This window comes from Acanthisitta chloris, unplaced genomic scaffold (genome assembly GCF_000695815.1).
Source record: "Acanthisitta chloris isolate BGI_N310 unplaced genomic scaffold, ASM69581v1 scaffold2886, whole genome shotgun sequence".
NCBI lineage: Eukaryota > Metazoa > Chordata > Aves > Passeriformes > Acanthisittidae > Acanthisitta > Acanthisitta chloris.
The window spans coordinates 156,487-179,647 of record NW_008676410.1 but is presented as its reverse complement, the minus strand read 5'-3'; the positions used below and the strand labels follow the sequence as shown (position 1 = coordinate 179,647).

At 38.5% G+C, this 23,161-nt stretch overlaps 1 protein-coding gene across 1 annotated transcript in view; it reads right to left on the bottom strand.

Moving 5' to 3' along the window:
- GRID1 (glutamate receptor, ionotropic, delta 1) overlaps positions 1–23,161 on the bottom strand; it is a 113,067-nt gene that overhangs the window by 34,635 nt on the left and 55,271 nt on the right. The window contains exons 5-8 of the mRNA XM_009076122.1: positions 20,041–20,142; positions 18,339–18,536; positions 16,019–16,343; positions 14,481–14,619 (exon numbers count right to left, since the gene is read on the bottom strand). Coding sequence (XP_009074370.1) covers positions 14,481–14,619; positions 16,019–16,343; positions 18,339–18,536; positions 20,041–20,142 — 764 coding nt within the window. The remainder of the gene's footprint in view (positions 1–14,480; positions 14,620–16,018; positions 16,344–18,338; positions 18,537–20,040; positions 20,143–23,161) is intronic.

Sequence of the window (23,161 nt, the reverse complement as noted above, 5' to 3'; positions counted from 1 at the left end):
GTCAAATTCTCTATAATGACATGATCAAATTCTGCACTGTTCTATTTCACTGCAAATCAAGTCATTTTAAATGCTTTTAATTCTGTCTCAGTGCAGTGATGTGCAGAACAACAGGTTTCTTCAGCAAATACACTAAGCAAAATCTTACCTTACCAATAGAGGTAGTCAAGTAGAAATCAGCAGTGGTACTTGCATGCTTAGTATACCTTTGCTGAATCAAGCCCTTTACCAGCAAATATATTGTTTTATAGTTCATATAAAACTTGTTTTATCAGCTCTCCATGAAAAATACCATCCACTTTAAACAAAAGCCTTAACGTAAAAATCCTCATGGGAGTTTCTACAAGGGAAGCCATAAGTATTGACAGATTAATCTACAGTGAATCAGTGGAGTTGCAGCCCTTCACACCAGGACTGAACATTTCCAAATCACAGGAGGAGACAAACAGTGCAGACAGTTAGGGTTATGTGTGCTCTTGTCATCATCAGTGGGGCAGGAACAGTTGCTACACGTGATTTCAAAGACTCAGGCACTTTTCTCCAGTAGAAAAAATTGACATGTGTTACAGAACACGTTGCTATGTCAACTACATACTTTTTCTTTACTTAAAACAAACAGTGACTGAATCCCCCAGAAGGTAATGACACTTTAAAAAGCACAGCAGCTTTTTTTTCATGATGATAGTGGTCATTGCTGCCAATGTGGCAGCATTTATGAGCTATTGTCTGGACTGGGACTCACTGCCCTATATTAGGGGCAACCAAAAGCAAAATGCAACATTCAGTTATGGAATTACTAGCAAAAGGAAGCTAAAGCCAGTTTTATTTCTGCCACAGGAGGAGGGGGTTCACTACCTGTGGGATTCCCTGTGCCATGTGTGATGGCAACAGCTCTGTCACCCATCCAGTGTAGGATCAGGACCATCTCTTCTGGTGTCCCAAAGAAATTTCTCTTGTGGGATGCCTAGCACACTTTACAGGTAGACCAGTACTGCTGAGATCAGTGTAACTATTCAAGCACACAAAAGCACATACTCAACATTTCCAGGACTGGAGACAAAATTATAAATAGTAAGAAAAAACGCAACACAAAATAGCCAAATAATACATACACAAAGCACTAGAAGCACAGAACTTCTACAGCCTCCAAACAGATTTCATTTCTTTGAAAAAAATTTCCACTAGCCTCAGTTCCTACATGCCAAGGGAAAGACAAGTAAACTAAACAGTCTTTTTAACTCCAGATACAGCAGCATTTTCACTGCAGATTGAGTGTTTTCACTGTGACTCTGTTCCTGAAGAGCTACTGCATGATTAAATTTTAAAGGAAGGGAACAAATGGTATGTATACCCACTGAAATGAAAAGACAGTCAAGCCAATAATAAATGATACACTGTCATGTTTATGATTTTAACAGTAATTAATTACTAGCTACACACATTGTATTGGCAAAACATTTGTAGGCTTTGTGCACTGTTTAAGAGTCTGAGATGCAGCAGAAATACACTCTACTACTAGAGCTTGGAATCTCACTTTTGTTTTACTGACCTCAGAACAATCTGCAGCATTTTTGTTAAAGTGTGGAGAATGCAGGACAAAACCCCATACAACTAGGCTGTGTCTCATTGCTCACAGAACTTCTTAATATCTTCCAGTGGTTTATTTAGGAAACATGTCCATTTTTAAAAGAGACTTAACAGTATTTCTGGCTGTGAGACTCAAATTTTGATCCAAAAATCAAACTGGATTTTCATCATAATCAGTAAAACAGGTTCTTCTGTAAACAAAATTAGACCTCTGGGTATTCCTATCCATTGCTATTTCTAAATGATGCCCTCAGGACCACCTCGGCAACTCCGATCATCTGCAGGGATCTGTATGAGTGTGACTTGACTTGTCGCTGGATCATAAAAGTTCATTTTGCCTAGAGCTGACACTGGCTCTGTTCCAGCACTGCACAGAAAGAAATCTGTTAAACAGCTAGAAATAAGCTAAACATCTCCTGATTGCCAGTCCAATCTTTCTAACTATACTTCCAACCTCCTCTTCTCCAAACCTCCTCCAGGCAATAATAGCATGTCACTGAGATTGCTGATTTTTTCCATTAACTAGTTGTTTGGGGGTTTTATTTTGGTGCTTATTTGCAATTTTTTTTCATTCTGGATGTCCTATATTTTCTGAATTGTTATCACATCATAAAGAACCTATGATCATCCTTAGAGTAGAAATTATGATTACTTTGCCTGAAATGCTTTCAAAACCAAAACATAGCATGATAAATAATTCCATTAGTAGTGCCAGCAATGGAAGTTAATTTCTGAGCATTTGCATCTCAAAGCTGGATCCACTGATGCCCCATAGTTTGTGAACCCTGGATGAAGTTTCTCCCATGGGTGAGCATTTATGATTGCATATGAGTTCATCTGATGTCTAATTGAGGGAGTCAAATTAGGAGACAATCTTTCCTTTATATTTGCAAGGGCTGTTTACAGGATCCCTTTCCACCATGCTATTTTTCCCTATTTCTAAAAACTTAATCACCTTGAGATAATATTCAGCTTGCCCACCATGTTTGCCATTTAGCAATGCAAAGTATTAGCCTGACAAAGAGACACTCAGAGTGTCTAACACATTAAAGTTTCTTTTAAGATGCAAACCCAAGTTTTCAAAATCTGGAGCTTTAATTTGTATGCTCAGATCCACATTTAAACTACTACATGACTGGGCAGATTTTCAGAACAGATCAAGGAAAGGTTTGGCACAACAGCACATCTTTAAGACATTGGCAGATTCAGTTAAAAGCCTGGAAAAGGATTCACAGCAGCTATGAGCAGTTGCTGCTCATCCTGCAAATCCAGCATAACCAGTCCTGGCAAAAAATCTGGATTAGCCTGGATCTTTAATCCACACTCCATGTTCTATAAAATCGTGAGGAGGAGATTAAAATGCAAAGAAAAGGTGAAAACATCTCAAGAGCTTGTACCATGTTTGGGGGAAAGAAATACTCCTGTTTGGACTACTTTTGAGTATTTTCTTACTTTACTTTTAAACCATTTTGCAATTGTGGCCTTTGTCTGAGTAGCTCAAAGAGTTAATACGTTAATTAAAGCAAGGTATTCTACTCCTTGAATTATTAATTAAAATAAAAACTGCAGCTGGTGTTTAACAGCAACTCAGTCCCAACAGCAGGTTTTAGTCACTTTGCCTAAATCAAACATTATCATAAAGTTGGCATGAAAATCATATTGTCTGAATCAAACACATCTGGCAACTGACACATGCTTTTACCTATAATGAAAATAACAACCTACCTATTATATATGCAGATGCACTTTAAATTGTTTGCTATGCTGATGTCTTCTACCACTCACATTCGAAAACTAAAAATCCTAATGAAGATTAAAGATTAAGATCGAGAGGGAAGAAATTGCTTTCTTCCTTTTCAACTGGTGTTATAAGCACGGATAGCATTGTCATTCTGTTTTGTGCTTGGATGATGAAGAGCAGTTTTTTAATTAAATAGAGTGGGGAATGGATAAGCTTGGCATCTTGGCTTATAAAGTCTTTACTCGGGATGAGTGGTACTTTATACAATGACTGTTAGGATATCATTATACTGTTCCATTAAAGTCCATGAAATCCCAGTGTGGGATAAGGTGCTACTCAACTCTTTATTAAGTTTTGATTTATCAGGAGCTGTGGCATGTCAGCAGTCTCATAGCTGGGGTGGAAGGGCTGCATCAGTTCAGATCTGTCAGAGGTATAAAGTGATGCTGGTAAACAGCTTCACACCCTTCCCTTACCACAGGGAGTAAAGCAGAAGCTATTGCTGTTGCCAGAAAGAAGAAAACAGAAGGTCTCTGAAGAAGCATCTTGATTGCTAGAGCATGTGCTGCATACTCCTGGGAAATCAAAATATAGGGCTCTTCATTAATACTGAAAACACATATAGCATTCATCAGATGTTACTGATGTCTAAAGTGCATGCATTACATGTGAATATTTTAAAGACTGGGGACCCACTTGCCTGTTTCTCAGGACCCAGACTGCAAGAACATGGTATACAGTGTGCTTCCCATCATATCCTGATGTACAAAAAGGTAAACAAAGAAACCTTAGCCTTTGGCCTCTTTCTCTCCTCGTCCTGAACATTGAGTCTCGTACCAGAAACACTGAAAACACTGCATCAAAACCAGCTAGCTGTTCTTTATATTGAGATTAATTAGTTTATTGGGTAGCCTAATTGCATACCTTGAAATATGAGCTTGGAAAATGCATTATTGCCATATGTAAGAAACAGTAATTAACATCCACCCCATTCTGACTGATGGTTTTCTGCTCTTTTCTAGAGAGATATGACTATTCATAAATCAATTAAATTAAATCAGTGGCATATTCTCTTAGGCTGGTTTTAATGGTTTAGAAGGCAAACAACTTTAGTGCATGTGATTACATTTCTTTTAATTTAACAAACTTTGTCAGCTGTATCAAAATTGCTTTTTTAAGGCAACATCATGCTCTCCCTCATCTCTAGATGAATCTGGAAATGCTCCTGTATTATATTGTAAAGTGGGCACACGTGCAGAAGAAGAGAACATTGCTCAGTAAGGCAGATGAGCCCAGGAAAAGGAAAGAACACATGCAACCCTTCTCTTAGCAACACAGTACTATTTCCAGAAAAGATTTCTTTCCCTCTAGAAAATCTTTTGCAACACAAGAACTAAGAACTGATAGGAAAGCACTCATGGTAATAAGCAGTACAATCTTAATTCCCAGGGAAACTAAGAACCCCCAGCTCCTTTCTCCCCTAAACACCCAGAACCTGCATCAATTTAAAATGCTTTGCTGGTTTTGCAGGGTTTTGTTTTTTTACATAATCAATTTAAAATGCTTTGCTGGTTTTGCAGGTTTTTTTTTTTTTTTTTTACATAATCTGGAATAACTTCTAAATCCCCTTATAAAGATAATAAGTTTTTAAAGCATTTTCTTTAAAATGACACGTTTACGGATTTGCACCTCATGACAGGATGATCTATAAACATTTTAGAATGTATTGGAAGAACTTTTATTTCAGCAAATGAAATACCATCCTATATATCAGTTAAGGTGTTAAGAGTGTAAGGTTTAAGAATGAATGATCTTCTCTCACAGAGACATTTATAAGGAGAGTGTCTGGTTTAGATCTGATAGATTTGAATGGAAATGTCAAAGAGTGCAAGATGATGGAGCTCACCATCCTAAGGGGGAAAAATCCCCCAAAAATCAAGCAGCAAGGTTAGCAACATAATAATAATGCATTTCAAAAGACCAGACTCAACAAACTTCAAGACTGTAGCAGAAAGTCTCTTGGGGTGTTGCTTTAAAAGATTAAGGACCACAGAAGGTCTGGCAATTCCTGAAAGAGACCATATCAAAGAAACAGGTGCAAACTATCTCAACATGAGGAACTATTAAAAGAAATTATAAGAATCTGTTATACTGTTAGCAATAGTTCTTTCAGAACCCAGAAAACCAAAAGCATTCTCATTCCTCTGTGATTTTAAAGAGTAGTGCCACCATTTGACTACATATGCATAAATGCTACAGATGCATGTGAATTGTACAAATGCATGGGAGAAAAAAATCAGAGAATCAAAAATAAATCCTCCTCATGACACCAATTGTATTGATTTCAGCTCGTATGATTTAAGATGTCACTGCAGAAAGCATTTGCATCATCCCTTGAAGTTCCAGGGTCCAGTGCAGAGGTGGCAAAAAGACATGTGCCTGTACCTCAGTTATCCCATACAAGGTTTGATTTCTTAATTTACATCTGATCTCATCAGCACAATATGAAACAGATGACTGTTCAGTGAACTCACCAAACCTGAAACTCTTAACCTCACAACCTACAGCACAGGCATGCTCAGCCTTTAGTCCCTGAAAGAATGGGTTCTGAACATTTTTCCAAGAGATCAGCTTTGGAATTGTTTATTTGAACTGAAGTTTAAATCTACAGGAGGTATGATCCTTACTTAATTTTGATAGCAGGCTAACAATTCAAACCTTGCAATGTGAAAGATGGATCATCTAAATGGAGCACAGGGCTGGCCATAGCACAGTGACACTGAGCAGTGTTAATCAACCAACCTCTACTCAGGGAGGACAGCTAGGCAAGCATTCTTCTTTCTGCCCCATCTGGAAACTTCTCTTCTTTCCCTGATCCTCCCTCTATCCAAAATAATCTAATGAAATTAACAATTCAGTGCATGTTCCTTCTAATCACAGTCAGCTGCTGCCATTGAATACATGGTAAGTGAACAGAAGGTTGTCAGGTGGGTGAGAAAATCTGATGCTGAACAATCATGGTACAAGAATGACAGAACCACTGCTCACGTGGACGTGTTGGTGAGGAACTAAGCAAGGTGAGAAGATACTTTTTTGCATAGAATGACAGAACCACTGCTCACGTGGACATGTTGGTGAGGAAGTAAGCAAGGTGAGAAAATACTTTTTTACATGAGCAAATGAAACATTTCCCAAAATATTGCAAGAGATTAGCAGAGTTGGAAGCCCATGTATGTCCTGTGTGAGCTGACAGCAAGTAAAAAAACAGGTACAACTTTCCCTTCTTAAAAAGCTGGTACATCAACTTTCAATTTCATCTCATGGTTTCACAGGAATGAATTTACTGTGATTAATTGTTTACTCATTATTGGTAGTTTTGTGGATGCAATTTACTTGCTTGTTCTGGCCTTGGGGATGCTCTCAGAGAGACCTGATTCCAGACAACTTGGAAACCTATGCAATAATATGCACTGTATGACCCTGTAACAGAACAACCTGCATGACTTTTATAGTGTGACCCACTGTCACACTAATGACTGACCAGTACAGATAAATTGCATAAATTACAAGTTATTTTGCAGGGAGGTTGTTTTGTTTTGCTTTGTTTTCCAGACAGCTGTTGCACTAGCAAATGTCATGAAGATATTTGTATATTACAGAATCACAGCATCATTAAGCCCCTGTAACAGAACAACCTGCATGACTTTTATAGTGTGACCCACTGTCACACTAATGACTGACCAGTACAGATAAATTGCATAAATTACAAGTTATTTTGCAGGGAGGTTGTTTTGTTTTGCTTTGTTTTCCAGACAGCTGTTGCACTAGCAAATGTCATGAAGATATTTGTATATTACAGAATCACAGCATCATTAAGCTGGGAAAAGACCTCTGAGATCATCAAGTCCAACCTATGGCCTCACATCACCATGTAGACCATGGCATGGCATTAAGTGCCACATCCAGTCTTTCCTTAAACACATCCAGGGATGGTGATTCCACCATCTCCCTGGGCAGCCTGTTCCAATGTCTAATCAACCTTTCTGTAAAGAAATTTTTCCTTATGTCCAACCTAAGCTTCCCCTGGCACAGCTTAAGACTATGTCCTCTCATCCTGTCACTTGTTACCTGGGAGAAGAGGCTGATCCCCACCTGGCTACAACCTCCTTTCAGGTTGCTGTGGACAGCAATAAGGTCATGCCTGAGCCTCCTCTTGTCCATGCTAAACAACCCACAGATAAACAACCCTCAGCCACTCATCATATGACTTGTGTTCTAGACCCTTCACCAGATTCATTGCCCTTCTCTAGACATGATCCAGCACCTCAATGTCCTTTTTGAAGAGAGAGGCCCAGACCTGGACACAGTACACAAGATACAGTGTCACCAGGGTCAAGTACAGGGGGAGGATCACTTTTCTAGTCCTGCTGCCCATACTATTTCTTATACAAAATATATTTTGTGATATTTTCAGTTTCTGCAGGCTTTGATGGTCTATTTTTAAATATTCTTCTAACAAAGATATATGCCATAGGGGCATGTAACAGTCCATTTTTTTTTCCAAAAAGAACAGCAAGCACAGCAAGCAAGAAAACACATGTAATAGTATATTAACATGTAAGAAGAAGTTAGGTAATTTTGCATTGTAGGTAAAATAAGTATCTTCCTATATAGTGGGGGACAAAAATGAATGCTTTTGCAGGAGTGAAATTCAAATATGCAAGTACACTGACCAACCTCTTTAATGGTTGTTCCTCACACAAAATAATTTCCAAAACAGAATTCACCGCAAAATTTTTCTTCTTAATCCTGTTTTTGTTTTCAGAAATGATGGATTGAGCAGTTTGGAGATGTCTGAATCTCTAAAGCCACTTCTGTTTGATTTGCTATAGTAATAATTATTTTGCTTTTTTAATATCCTGCTATATTAGATTGTATTATCGGTTCATATAAGACATAAAATCAGCTTCTTTAGAGAAAAACAATAGAAATATGAATATCCTATTGAGCAAAAATCTTCTATTACTGCATTTTGTACTGTTTATCCCCTAGGAATCAAATAGAAAATATAACCCAGCAAAATAAGCCATAGGTATTATCCTTGTAATAAAAAGAAACCTTAGACTACAACAAAGAAGGTTTAAGTCAGAGGCCAACGAGATTTAATGTTGCAGAACACATACAGCTACTCTATGGACAGCCAGTGAATAACCTAAGTTAATATGAGAAAATCTGACCTAAAAGGTGACTCAGTCTGAGCTGAGAAGAGACTGCGTGTCAAATATCAGGTTTAAATCAATCCTTGGACATTTTGATGGGCTGTCATGAGGGTTGCTACTCTTGCTAGATTTTCATCCTTTCAAAGCAAAAGAAAAAAATAGCAAAAAAATGATTTTATTACCTGCACAGATGGAAGATTTTGCTAATGTTATATCCAAATCATTTGCTTCACAAAACTGTGCATGCATCTGAATTTTAATGCCAACCCACCTAAGTCATGGAACTTCCCAGTAACAAGAACAAATGAATAGATGAAATGCTACAGGTGTCGTAAAAGCCAAGCTGGAGAGGGTGTGGAATCACAAACCTCTTGGTTTGCCATTGATCTCCAATATATGCCACAAATTTTAATAGCAATTGGAGAGATGGAATGCCAGCTCCATTTTCAGCTGCGCATTCTCATTTTTCTCAGAAAAATGTCCTTGGGAAATATTTGCAATGAGATGCTTGCCTGCTTATTCAATTACAGGAGTAATTAGGATCTATTTTAAACTGTGATTGAATGGCATATGCCAACATTCGGAAAGCTTTTTAAAAGGCTCCAGATTCTGTGAAGCTCTGGGTTTCCCAGGAGCAGCCACTGGGCAACACCATCAATAGAAGTGAAATGAAAAGACAAACAATGGGGGTTCTCACATTGGCATCAGCACAGTGCCTTGTCCTGACCAGTGCCTGAAGGCACATGGCTGGCAAGCTCTGCCCTTGAGCACTGCCACCCTGCTGCACAGGCTGCAGAGCATTTCCCAGGAAATTTCATCCATGTGGTTTAAACAGGGAATGTTCCGGAAAGGAAAAATACTTTCGAGCTTTTGTCCTTACTCTTTCACTTTCTCATACTCATTTTTAGCCTTGATTTTTATGGATGAATTTAATCTAGTTATTTAATGATTGAAGCTTTTGCTCACAGGCCTTAAATAATAATCACAATAATTATTTTTTATCATGCTCATTCATACATGCCTCCTGCCAGCGTGCCTGAGGTGCTGCACAGACACCGCAAAACATAGTACAAATTAAACATAAAAAAGAAAATCCAATGAAATATTTAAAAAGCCACATATGATAGCAACAACAGAAAGGCTGTTTTCAAGCACAAAGAATTTCAAGACAAAATCGCTGCAAATACAGAGGGATTCATGTGAGGCTCTTGCTACCAACCCTATCAAATCCACTTAACTACAGAAGATGAAAACTTTGTTGATTTTCTTCTAGCTGGCATCTTCCAAGTACTTTCCTCATTTTCCTTTAAAGTATTTTGAGATTGTTTCTGTTTTGCATGTAACCCAGAAAATCTACGTTTTTTGATACTTTCACCACTACTATAATATGGTTATTTCTGCCATCATCTTTAAAGCAGCTAAACTGACAATATGCCATATAAGATAAGAAAATATTATTACCCTGTTATGCAGAAAGAGAACCAAGACAGAGAGGAGGCTAAGCTTGCCAAGATCAAACAAAGCTTGTAGTAGAAAAAGAATTTGGACTCAAGTCTTCGAAGTGCCAGCCTATCACCCTAACTAAGCTGCAGTAAATCTTCAGCTGCCACCAAAACACAAGAAATTTGGGGATTAAAATGCAAATAAGGATATCCCAAGTCATGAAACAACAGCTGTGAATTTAAAAGCAGATATAGCATGCATTTGTGTGCATATATGAACACATACATACAGATGCCTTTCAAAACATTCATAGCATGTGCAAATGCTAAGGATCAATTTGATAAAATCTTAAATTCAAACTCTTTTGAATTTGCAAATAGAATATTTTTCTATGTCCTATTATTCTTGCATAATTCTTAACCTCTTGTCAGACAAGCTCTCCTAAACCTCCGTTTCAGAGTATCTGTGCAGCTATTGAACTCCATGTAGTCTGCTTGTTAACAAGAAATGAAGCTGGAATGTAAGTCACTGCTAATTAAACTCATAATTACAAATGGAAGGTCAGACAGCAGATCCAAGAGCTGTTTGAAAATGTAATAAGACAAAAGAAAGAACAAACTCACATGTAATAGTTCTGCCTTACTTGGTAGACTGACCCATTAGAAGACTCCTCGGCTGCATACAGTACTGAAGGCAAATATTAAAATAATAAATGCAAATCATTTGGGTTTAAACAAGTTTGTCAAGGATTAGCACAGGCTCTAAATATTACCTAGATTTCTATTTGAAAACAAAACCTGAGAATTGCTCAAAGTTAGAACATGGATCACAGCTCCCTAGCCTGATCTCCATAGTAGTTGCCACCAGCAGATTCACACAAACAGCCTTTCCTTTCTTTTTTGTTCAGCTGGGTAACATTTCACTCCTCTGCACACATGTGGCTGGGAAATCTGCTTGATGTTTCACTGCCCTTCTGTGAACCTTCATGAACACAGAAATTCTGAGGTCACCACGACATGGTCTTTGTTCCCTTATTTTGAGGTTGGGGCAAAGAGAAGATGAGACATGCAGAAGTTAATTTGGACAGAGGGATTAGAGAAACAGAAGTAAAAAAAGCAAAGGGGAGCAGAAGTACCAACTGCCAGCAACTGAAAATTGAGGATGGACAAGGAAGGTTCACAATATTTCCTGGTAGCCTTGACCTTGTGAAGGGTTAAAGGCTTTGATGTGGGTCTCAAACTCCATTTTTGGACCCTTCCCACCACCCTGTCACAGGAGGATGAGTGATGGCCACAAAGGACATGTGAGGAGCAAGGAAGAACATGCTTCCATGCCAGACCAAAAAGCCATGCCTTTTCATGTCAGCACCCTTGTGATGAAGCCCTTGAGGTTTGGGGAAAATCCAAGGAGAAGGATAATTTCTCCTTCCAAGATAAGCATGTTTCTTACATGGGAGGCATCTGGACAGCACAACACTTGAGAACGTGTTTAGGATTTAGGAAGTATCAGTCAGGAAATACAGAAATACAGGCAGCATATCAAAGCTACTTTCTGCCATACCTCCAGCTCTGGGTATTTCACCTTTCTGTGAGCCACAGGCAGTCCCTGAAACTCATGGCAAGTTGGAACAGTCTTGTGAGACTTACCAATAACAGATTTAAAAGAAAAATCTATTCCCTTATCAGCAGGTTTTCATCTGACATGCTAATTCCAAAAATCTGCCTTCCAACAGTTCAGCTTTGCTTCAGTGAATATCTCACTAAATCCCTTCTAATAAATATCACTTATGATTTCTATGACACACTTGTTTTGCAGTAAAATTGTAGAGGCAATGAACACTGGGTTGATTGACATCTAGTTATTCAATCAAACATACCTCTATTCTGCTAGTCACAGACCACACATGCCAAATTTGATGCTGAAACAACTTTTATTAGGCATTATGGAGAGGACTTGTGAAGAAAATCAGTCTTGTAATGAAAATCTTAACTATGTTGCAGCTACTGCAGCACCATAATACTTATTTCTCTCCTGCTGGCAATTTAGCAGCAGCAGTACTGAACACCAGAGGACTTCTCTATGGAGGGAGAGATAACAGCACACATTTACTGAAAAGATTGGGGTTGTTTTTTCTTAACAATGGAAGTATACACAGAAGGATTTGGTACTTCTCAGCTGGTGAGCAAATTTGCAACTACAACTCATTGTGCCTCTTTGGGTGGGAAAAATGGATTTCACATAAGTATTCCTTTCTGGGTTCATGAAAGATACAATAGGGCCAAGCTGAGTAACAGTATTAGAAAGGCAAAAATAGCCAGTCCACATCATATGATGCTGACACCAGTTAGAATTGGGAGTCAAGACACCAGGTCACTACGAATTCATGTAAGGCAGTAATTTACTTTCTCAGGAAAAATATTTGTTCTAAATCTAACAAAACATTTTTCCTAAAGAGTGGTGACATAAAAACATCTTCATCATAGAAGATATGGATGAAGGTTCAACAGTTTCCAGAGAACCCATTTCTTTACCCCGTTACTTCTTTCCCAAGGCACTAGCAGTTTTCAATGAGAGGGGTTAGTCCACATCTCTCTCAGAGTAGCAGGATCTTGGGGAGATTCTGCAAACTTTGTAAAATAAACCTAGGCAAGCCAAGCCAAGCAAGTCCCATAACTGTCTCAGTTATGCCAACCAGCAAACAATTCAAAGAGCTCTCTGACAGCTCCATTTCAGACTACCTCAGGAATGATTCAGTTGCCTAAGCCAAAGCATCCAGGACCACTTTTGACACTGGGCAATATGAACAATCCACATTGTGGCTGACAATGTGCAACAGAGACCTCTGCCCTTAGAGCCAAGTAGCTGGTGCACAGGCAACGAACCTTATGACAACTTAAATTACTTTTGACATTTATCTTTTGGCACCTGAATTACTCTGCTGATGTTTTCAAATCACAATAGAGTGCTTTCTTCCTTCTGTATCCTCACCTTGTACAAGCAGATGTTGTCAACAGGAATCTGGAGTGGCAGCTACTGTTAGGTATAGAAAGGCATTTAATTATCATTCTTTGCCATCTCTAACAGGAGAAGGGCATCTGGGTTCCATACTCATGAAACAACACTGAGCAGTCCTTTTACCCAAGTAGCTTCTTTCCTCCTCAAGATTCTTACATATGTCCTTTCATTTTAATAAAAAGGGAAATCAAAACCCCTTGTAAATGTAACAGCTCAGCCTCAAAGGCCTCCACTAATAATTCATAGTTCTGCTCTTAAACCTCTGTCTTCTTTTTGGAGATTCCTCACATAATTACACCCCAAGTTTTGTCCTCTGAACTTTGGTGAGATTTAAAAGGTGCTGATCAGACCAAACAGGAAATTTCTTCTGCAGTGAAAAAGAAAAACTTTCAGAAATTTTTAAGAACATCATTACTCAAGCTTTTTGGATACCTATTTGTGCCTTGGGTTTCAAGAGCAATTTATTCATTCAGCTTAACCTTATTCCCAGTGCATCTAGGCCTCACACATAGATAATTTTATTCTATATGGTTTCTTACATTATTTCAAGAGATTACTTGGAGTACTTAATTCTATTCCTGTTAAAACCCACTTATTTTGGCCAAACTATGAGAAAATTAATTTAAAACCAAAGCTTGTTATGGTTTTGGCCTGGTTTTAATAATAATTATAAGACTATATCCATACAAAGCATTACATCATCTGCAAGCACACATTGGCAAGTTAAACACTGGAAATACTGTTGCACCCATGTTTATGAAAAATGTACTTATTGATGTCCTTCTGTGCAGACACCACAGAGAAGGTAAAAGCAGTTTTTTACATGCCAGCCTCAACTCAGAGAAAATACTTCTATTTCAGGAGGTGAGCACAAGCTCTCAATCCCAGTCTTCCCAATGCAATCCCAAATGAGACCAAGAGCTTAACTTTGCCAGCCTCTAGCACTTGAAAGGCTTGGCTCAGCATTTGCTAGGAGGACAGCCTGTTACACTGCCACCTCTCCACTCCATCATATCAAAACATACAGGCTCTAACCTGGTCAGCACTGAGTGTGAAAGACTAATCACTTCCTAGTACTCCATGCCAGTGTGAAGGTGGAAATTTTGACCATGTTTTCATGAGAAAAGAATGAAAACATTATTTAGTCTTTAAAGTTGCTGAACAACACCCCCCCCCCCCCCCAAGTTACATACACACACACACACAAATTGCCAGAAAACAACCAGTAGCTCACGAAAGACCTCTCTCCTGGAAAAAATACATAATTAAAGTGCCACTGCACCCTCCATGCACCTGTGAAAACTGCATGGGGGCTGCTTGGAGTGAAGAGGGGGAGAGAAGAGAAAAACAGCCACTGCAAATAAGCAGAGTATTTTATTAGAGTTATCTCCTTCTTGCAAGAATGAGTGCTCAAATGGATAATACCTTCTTGTGAAATCCTGGTTTCCAGCTTCATGTTAAGAAGAGGCTCTTACCTGATGGGATTATCCATCCTTGATACTGTGAGAAATGCTGCTAAATTTGCTGTGTAGGAAGAGCACACGATGAGGGTGAAGAGCCACCAACTCCCCATTACAATGCGCATTGCCACAGAATTGACAGTAGATTCGCCCCCTACAAACAAACAGAGAAAACAAGGGTCTCTCAGCAACTTCCATTTACAATCACCTTCTGTGTGCTCTCTTGTGTTAAACTTTGCTGGAGCTCCCTCTCTGCTTCCCCTCCAGTCTGCCCTTTCATTGAGGGAAAAGCACTGCTTCTGTTAAGACTGATAATTTACAAGTATTCTCCCCAGTCAACCTCTTGCCCTAGACAGTGTTCTAGAAAATAGTCTTTCAAAATATTTCCCTTGGGAATTACTGAGGATCAAATCTAGCAAGCATGAGAAATATTCTAAATAAAGAACGTTGAATGGTGAAGCACAACTAATATGCAGGAATGAAATCATTACAGTGTTCGGAATATAGTAATATTCTGTTTTCAATTAACATTTTGGAATTGGAAAAAAAACCCCACAGAACTGTCCAATGGTTTGTGTGCTATCTTTGCTGTATTTCAATCTGCAAAGACTGAAGCATTAGGGTCATGACTTGCTCCTCTTTATAAGATTTCAAATAACATGAAGATTTCTTTCTAGCAGTCTTCAAGCCTGGTTATGCTTGAACATCACTGGAGTCTAAACCTTACCATAGAGCTGGTTCTAGTCACTTTGGTGTATGTTTGTGCTGATTATATCTTATTGCACATAAACCCATCAGGGATGTCACCTTAATGATATGAGGGATCAAGTTTCATAGCAATAGGAAGGATTTTCCAGCTGAAGCTTAATAAGCTTGCAATCACAATGAAAAAAAAACGTAGACAAAAAGTTACCTTTCCCATATGTCAGCATTCAACAAAACCTGCCTTCCAAGACTAGAACTAACATTATAGATATGACACAAATCTGTGTGGGCAGATTTTGCAGGCAATTATGTACAAATGTAACTTTATTAATGGTAGCAATACTACTGAATTCAGTAGGATTAGTCCTATGCCTAGAGATTCCTGAGTGTAAAGTTAGTTACATGACCACAAATCATTTTCATATTCAGTTCAAAGAACCAAGATATAAACTGTCTCACATGAGTTCAAAACCATATAAATTTATATTTATAAATGACATTTAAACAATTAGAAAAGGTGCTGGTTTCGGAGCTGGAGAAGTGTGGTAATTCTGCACCAAGAAGATCTGTAGTTTATTTCTTAGTGTGACAATTTTCCCAAAGAGCAAGAGCCAAAAGTGCTCTTTCTAGATGTACTGAGAGAACAGTAAAGCAGAACATAATGCCCCAAACTTACCTACTTCTTCCCATTTTTCATCAGCTGGGCTAATAAAACATATTACCTCCCCAAATGAGCCTTCTCTTTCATCTTTAGACCACTCCGGCCAAGACTGACACGTCCTGACCTGCTTTACCCAAGGCAGATCATTCTGCAGCTCTGCCAGTGGTGTTCATGAGAGGGTAAGTACCTTGCTGAACGAAGGCTCCATACACAACCCAGATGGCACTGTGGAGGGTGGAGGAGGCAGAAGGGCTTGGCTGGGAAGCATTCTGTGCCCTCACTGCCTGGATCCGGTTCAAGACAAAGATCAAGACCCCAACTATAGGGATGGCTGCAGCGATGCAAGCCCACACAGCGAAGTCGAAAGGAGCAAAGAGAGAGAAGATGTTGATTTTCTCTTCAGGCTTTTTGATTAAGATCCCCACAGAATAGTCCATGTATCGCTTGCTGAAGTCCACAACGCTCTCTCGTTCGGGTGTTATAGTGATGGCTGAGATGGCTAGGTCTGCTCTCTGTGAGACAAACAGAACAGGTCAGATCTCTTCTTTTCACCATGAATTTGGCCAGCATGAGCTTTAAGGAGAAACTTTTTAAGAACCAAGTGACTCTATGGATTTCTTTTGTAATTTAGAGCATTTAGACATATTTATATAGTCTAAAAAAACCCCAGAGTCCATTTCATCATTTGAACATTCGTTAATTGCAGTGGTCTAAAACAGAGTAATGAAACATAACCTGTCAAGGCACTCTTGAACAGAATGCATTACCCTGATTCCTCTCTGGAATGAGTGCAACTTATTTAACCTTTATCCCTCACTTGTTTTCCATAAGAGGCCTAAAACTCCAAACCATATTAACCTGGTACACTGCAAGCATTAAGGAAGGAAACACTATTTATTGAGCTTGTGTATTTGATAGCAAGGTGCAAAGTGCTAATGTTTATTTTTCTCCCTGCAGAATTGCCAACTTTCCATATTCACAAAGGGATTTCATATGACAGCTGGGGAGAAGATTTTGTTTGGCTTTTAAAATGAATAAAGTGATTGCAAAAACTCGTAACAGGAAGAATGCATCAAAAACAACTTAGTTCCTGAAATGGCTATGACTTCAACATTTAAAACAAGTAGGTTTTACAAGTAAATGGTCCTTAATGAGCATGCAGACTCAGTGAAGGCTAAAATAGGAGCTAATAAATCAGATTCCCAAGTTTTTCAAGAGTTGCAATTAGATTTTCAATATTTTTCCATCTTAATAAAAAGAGTTGTCTTCAAAAAATAGAATGTACATTTTGTCTCCTATCTCTACTTTTTGTTGGGATAGTAAAACAAGTGTTAGATGAGGGATGTCTGCTTTGAAGTATTTTGTAGTCAGTGGAACAACTAGTAGCAAAAATACCATTAAAAATATCATAATAGACACTTTGTTGCTTCATAGAAAGCAATTTCCAAAGAAATTTCACAGGATTTCTTCCCTTATGTTCAGATCAATGAAAGTCAAACAACTTATGTCAATGCAAAAATAAGGTTAACATTCTTTATGTTTCCTAGCACTGACCAAGAATATCCCATTATCACAAACATGCTTGCTATTGCTTTAATTACTTCTATTTCTTCCTAAACATCTACTTACCAGATACTGAGCCACCTACTTACTAGATAATGAGGATGAAAGCTTTCACTTTCAGTAATAATTCCACTACAGAAGAGTAACCTTTTCTAGAAAGAGCAGCATCATGGAATGTCCTTTGATTCTTCTCCTTGATTAACATTTGTCCCATGTCAGACAGCACAAACATGAACAAAATGCACTCTAATTTCATTCTCTGGGAGATTCTAAGCTACAAACATTCCCCATTTACTTAAATGAAGTTCAATTAATGTACTCCTGATTTGCAAGACTGTAATTAAGAAAAGAATTTTGGTCCTCTCTGTTTTAAATGAATTCATAATCTTGAGAGCAGTTTCAATTCTGGTCCCCCTATTACTAGGGCCACTTCTCCTGTTTTAGAGTCAAACAATTGATTGTTATCAAACACACTGACACAAAACGACAGAAATAAAGTCACACCTACAACAAGTAGCAAAGACATAGTGACAAGAATGAAAATAGTAAGTAACTCATATTTTAAACTGAATACCTTATTTTTTCTCTATTTTCTATGATCATTCACTCACACAAATATACATGCCCTCTCCTCTTCTAGCTATATAAACATAGAGATTCATACCGATATAATTTATGTTAGAGCAATTGGGAGCAAATCAAACAAGAGACTGTCTAGTTTCTATCCTGTATACAGGATCTTAAATTGCACAGTTTACATCACTCTCAAACCATCCATAGTTCAGAAGCATTCTGCACTGATGCTTTCCTCCTAATTCATTCTCTTGTAATGCGAAATGGGGAGAGAATTTAAACAACCAGTTTAGAAAGCTTTGAAACCCTACTCTAGTGAGTCATATTTTTTCTTCTTTGTTTTTTTGCAATGCAGGTTTTTCTCTGTGTACCTTGTTAATGAGTTCTCCAATCATGCCATTCCAGGAGCTGTTTTGGAGTTGCTGTCCATATTTGCCATCAGGAGCTTGGTATATCTCATACTTGAAGCCTAGATTCTTGGCAAGTGCATCCAGGACATCAATGGAAAATCCTTTATATCGTTTTGGCTGCCCAAGTATGTTCTCTGCCACCATCACAAAAGGTTCTTCCTGAGAACAAAACAGTACCTTAACTGATACTTGAAACGAGATTTTTAGTTTGCTTCTCTTAGTAAAAGGAAGTTCGCCGAGTTAATTCTGGACTACTTGGCACTCATAACCTTCCAAGGCAAAAACTGTAGGCCACATGGGATACTGTGAAGCATCCTGACCAGACACCACTGCCTCAGCACCTGAGCCCCATCCATGGCCTTGGGTTTTCCATAGTTCTTGAGAAGAGGCAGAGACTCCAGAAGACAAGTCAACCCCCACTAGCAACTTCCTGGTGCCCACAGGATTGATTGCTCTCTGATGTACCTGCCTCTTCTCACTGATTATAAAGGGAGCACAGACACCTTAGTGTCCTAACTAGCTGTCTAGAATACAGATATTAAACTAAGTACATGACTCCTACATAGGAAGATTACTGCTGTCCATCTATGTCAGATTTTGAAAGCTATCTTTTGAATAAAAAAATTAATCTTTAACCCACGAGACATACTGAAACAAGAGCTAAAACTGCTGGGCATTGTGAACATGTTAAATTTTGAAAATTCAAAGAATAACCTTCATGGGTGCTGGTTTCTGGAATATTTTAATTCAAAGGTATGTTTTGGGACCAAGGAAATGCAGCATTTTGTGATATGTTTTCTGTTGGGCTTGGGTGTCCTGCTTTCCTGCAGGGAGTGTTGGTGCCACAGCCACCCCAGTTGGCTGCCTTTGTGCCCTGGTACTCACATTGCTGTAGAAGGAATCTCTCATGTCAGCTACAGCATAAACTGAGGAAAGAAAACTGGGAGCTGGAGGGAGTGCCTTAATTATCCTATGTGGTACTTGCTGTTTGTACCACGATACAGAAAAAGAGAAGTAAAAAGCACAAAAAGGCACTGCATTCTGCAATGTGCAGACTACAATATTTCAGGCAGGTATGTATTCAAGCCTTAATTTGCCCCTAATTTAGCATTTAGCTGACAGGAGCTCTGCTACCACTCCAGATACTAACAGACAGTAGTCTCAAGAATGTAATGATTTTTTTTTTGAAAGATGGCACTTTCTAAAAGATATAGTTTATCTCAATGGGAATTTATCAGCTTGATGGAGGAAACACTTGATTAAATTTTACAGCCTGCAGTGTACAAGAGCCAAGATTAGGCTATCATAATTGCCCCATCTGATCTTAAAATCCATGAAATGCTGGAAACAGCCTATCCAAGTTAAAGCACAGTATCTGGAATGCTGTGCATACAGGCCCTATGCTGGTTCCATGCCCAGTAGGAATTAAAATGCAGAAAAAACAGCATAAGCAAACAAACAAATACTCTGTATCTCTGACAGTGCACAGCTTCACATAAAATAATAAAAGACCATCATCTATCTTCCTTGCTTATGTAACTGATCATCCAAAAATACAGAACTGAAAATGATAGGGAAAAACACTGCAGGAAGTGCCCAGAATACTCAGTCAGATCCTTTTTATTTTGAGCATTTTGTTTCCTGAACTGAAAGAAGATCGTACCAAGACAGTCACCACTTTGAGCGTCAATCCTTGTAAGTCATTGCCCAGACGTCGTTCTTGTAGGCTACCGTTCAGTCCTTTCTCAGAGTCCCACGTTGCCAACTAGAACAGAAAGTACAGTGAGTCTCAAGGGCTGTTAGGCAGAAATCTTTCAGTCTTTACATAAACATTTAACAGTAGCTCGACTGAATCTAGACCTGGTATAGAGAGAACGAGGTATGTGTGGCTTTTTTTAATGCAGAATCAGAATTAGTGTGATTCAGAGGACAGACATAAACAAGTACCTTGCCTGAAAGTATATAATATAACTGCTTTATTATCTGTGGATTATTTGCTGTATTATTTGACTTGGATCACTCTGATATGACATTTCTCTTCAGTAAATTTAGATTGTCTGACGATATGACATTTCTCTTCAGTAAATTTATATTGCCTGAGAGTCCTCAGGATTATCTGTGATTTTACTATCCCAGATTTCCCTCTCTGCTCAGACACCTGTCTGTTTGCAAATAATTCCCTACTGTTTATCAAAGACCAACCATTTTTTCCTGCTGCACAACATTTTTGCTCACCAATAGTCATAAATTCTTGACAGATTCTATGGTGTCAAACTGTCTCCTCACTCAGACTTTCTACAGATCCTATCTTAAGTCCTATTTAGTCTGTTCTTGCTCTACTTCTACCTCATCTCTAAAACAGTGACAGACTCTTCATGTCCCAGGCTCCTGATGATCAGGTATCTCATACCTACCCCTGCTTCATGCATCTCCAAGATCCACCTGGACACACGTTTTCAGGATATCTCCCTGGAACATTGCATCTAAATATTTTATTTTTCAATTAAATCTATCATTTCAAAAATCAATTTTACTGCATTTTCTGAAGAGAAATGCAGCAGAATAGAACAGATTCAGTAAAAAAGTCAATTTGAAGTGACCTTTGGATTATTCAGGGTAAATATGCTCTTAAGCAGCAGCAGCAATAAGACACTCTTTTAGCCTTCAAAGAGAATCCATGGCATCATTTTGTTCAGAGAAGTCATAAATAGCATTGAGTAGAAACTGCTTCCTTCTTTTTTTTTCAGCTCTTCCATGGCATCATTTTGTTCAGAGAAGTCATAAATAGCATTGAGGAGAAACTGCTTCCTTCTTTTTTTTTTCAGCTCGACTCTTAAACACCAATACCATGCTCGTATATGTGGAAGCAGTGTTGTTTGCTGAAGGCATGCCCTGTAGAAATTAAACACAGTCCAAGATCTGTGAAATGTGGATTCCTCCTGCCAGAAGCTAATTTTCATGTAACAAGTCAAAACCTTCTTGGAAAGAACTTATTTCACTGAAAATGCCTATGGCTAGATGTCTTACATGATTTATTTCTATGACTTCAGTTTTATCCTAAAGCCTCACAAATCAAATCAACAAATAAAATGTGATGGAAGAGATCTGTATATTTTATTTTTGTTTTGTTGCATTAAACTGATAAACAGGGAACTAGAAAAGAATGAGACATCCAGTGACTATTCAGCCATCATAACGATAACAGCTGATGAAAATTATTCTACAGTCACTAAATCTTGAAAGCTGAGACACAGGAGAGGAAAGAATTAAGGTACACCTCCTTTATCCAGATGACCTCGAGGATAGAGGAGGAGAATGAATGAATAATATTCAGCTTTCTAATGACACTCCTGAATGCTGAAGTATCTCAGATTGAAAACTCTCCCCTTGTGATGTCAGTTAGGAGTGACAGATGGGCTTCTGAACATAAAAGTGTCTGCAGCAACACAAGTAGATACATGTAGCCATGGTATCGTTTGAATTTAGATGCTTGCTCTAAAATATTTCCAGATGTTTCTTAGCTCTTAATATTGCCAAACCAAATGGACAGATTTTTGATCTGACATAAATCAGTGTGGTACAACAGACTTCAAGGACCAGTATAAGTAGTTGTGGCATATATTGTGTCTCAAATCTGTAAAGAAAGTTCACTGTTTAAGCCTTTTTCAGCTGTTCTAGGCAGTAAGTATATGATCAAGATGTTGACCAAAATGGCTTACAAAATCTACAGATGATGATTAAATATTTATTAAAAAATGGGAATCATAGAATCAGAGAATCAATTGGGTTGGAAAAGACCTCCAAGATCATCAAGTCCAAACCTACTGTGGTACTAGACCATGGCACTAAGTGCCACATCCAGTCTCATCTTAAAAACATCCAGGGACAGTGAATCCACCACCTCCCTGGGCAGCCCATTCCAATGCCTGAGCACTCTGTAAAAAATTTCTTCCTAATATCTAATCTAAACCTCCTCTGGCAGAGCTTGAGTCTGTGCCCTCTTGTCCTGCTGCTGGTTGCCTGGGAGAAGAGACCAACCCCCACCTGACTCCAACCTCCTGTCAGGGAGTTGCAGAGGGTGAGAAGGTCTCCCCTGAGCCTCCTCTTCTCCAGGAACTGTAACACATTCAAATGATTACTTTATCACTGGTGGACTGACATGTCAATTCCTTCTCCTATACATTCACCTTTCAAAAACTACCTGAATTCATATCAGGGTCTTAGACTTCTCAAATACCCTATGTTTCATGTTCTGAATAACTCCAAGAATTCCAAAAAGTAGTGAAGATATGCCAGTGCAAAACCATCAATTTATTCCTTTTATTCAAAAGGAGCAAGACAAAGATTCTTCTTTTATGCAGCAGGGTGAAGTGCAGGAGAAGGACCACATTTCACTTCAGAACAGAACTCCATGTATCCTCTATGGAGGCACAAACTTTTCAGCCTCTAAAAAGCAAACTATGCACATAAAATTCATAAATGGAACATAAGGAAAACCATTTCCAGAAGAGAAGATTTCCTGTGCCTCCTTGTGCTTTGGAACATTTCATTTGTACAGAACTCTGCCAATTTTAGCTTCCACTTCTCGCAGACAGAATTTTGTTTATAGGACTGATGTATTTACAGATACGTCTATCAATTTGTGACAGCTGACCTGTCAAGATCAGCGTCTGAAAAACTAATTTCCAGCACTGTTACACACAATGAGTACTGCTGTTAAGGCCACTGGAGTTTTATTCTTCACAGAAATATGTACCAAGTTCCTACTAGATGTCTGAAGCCAA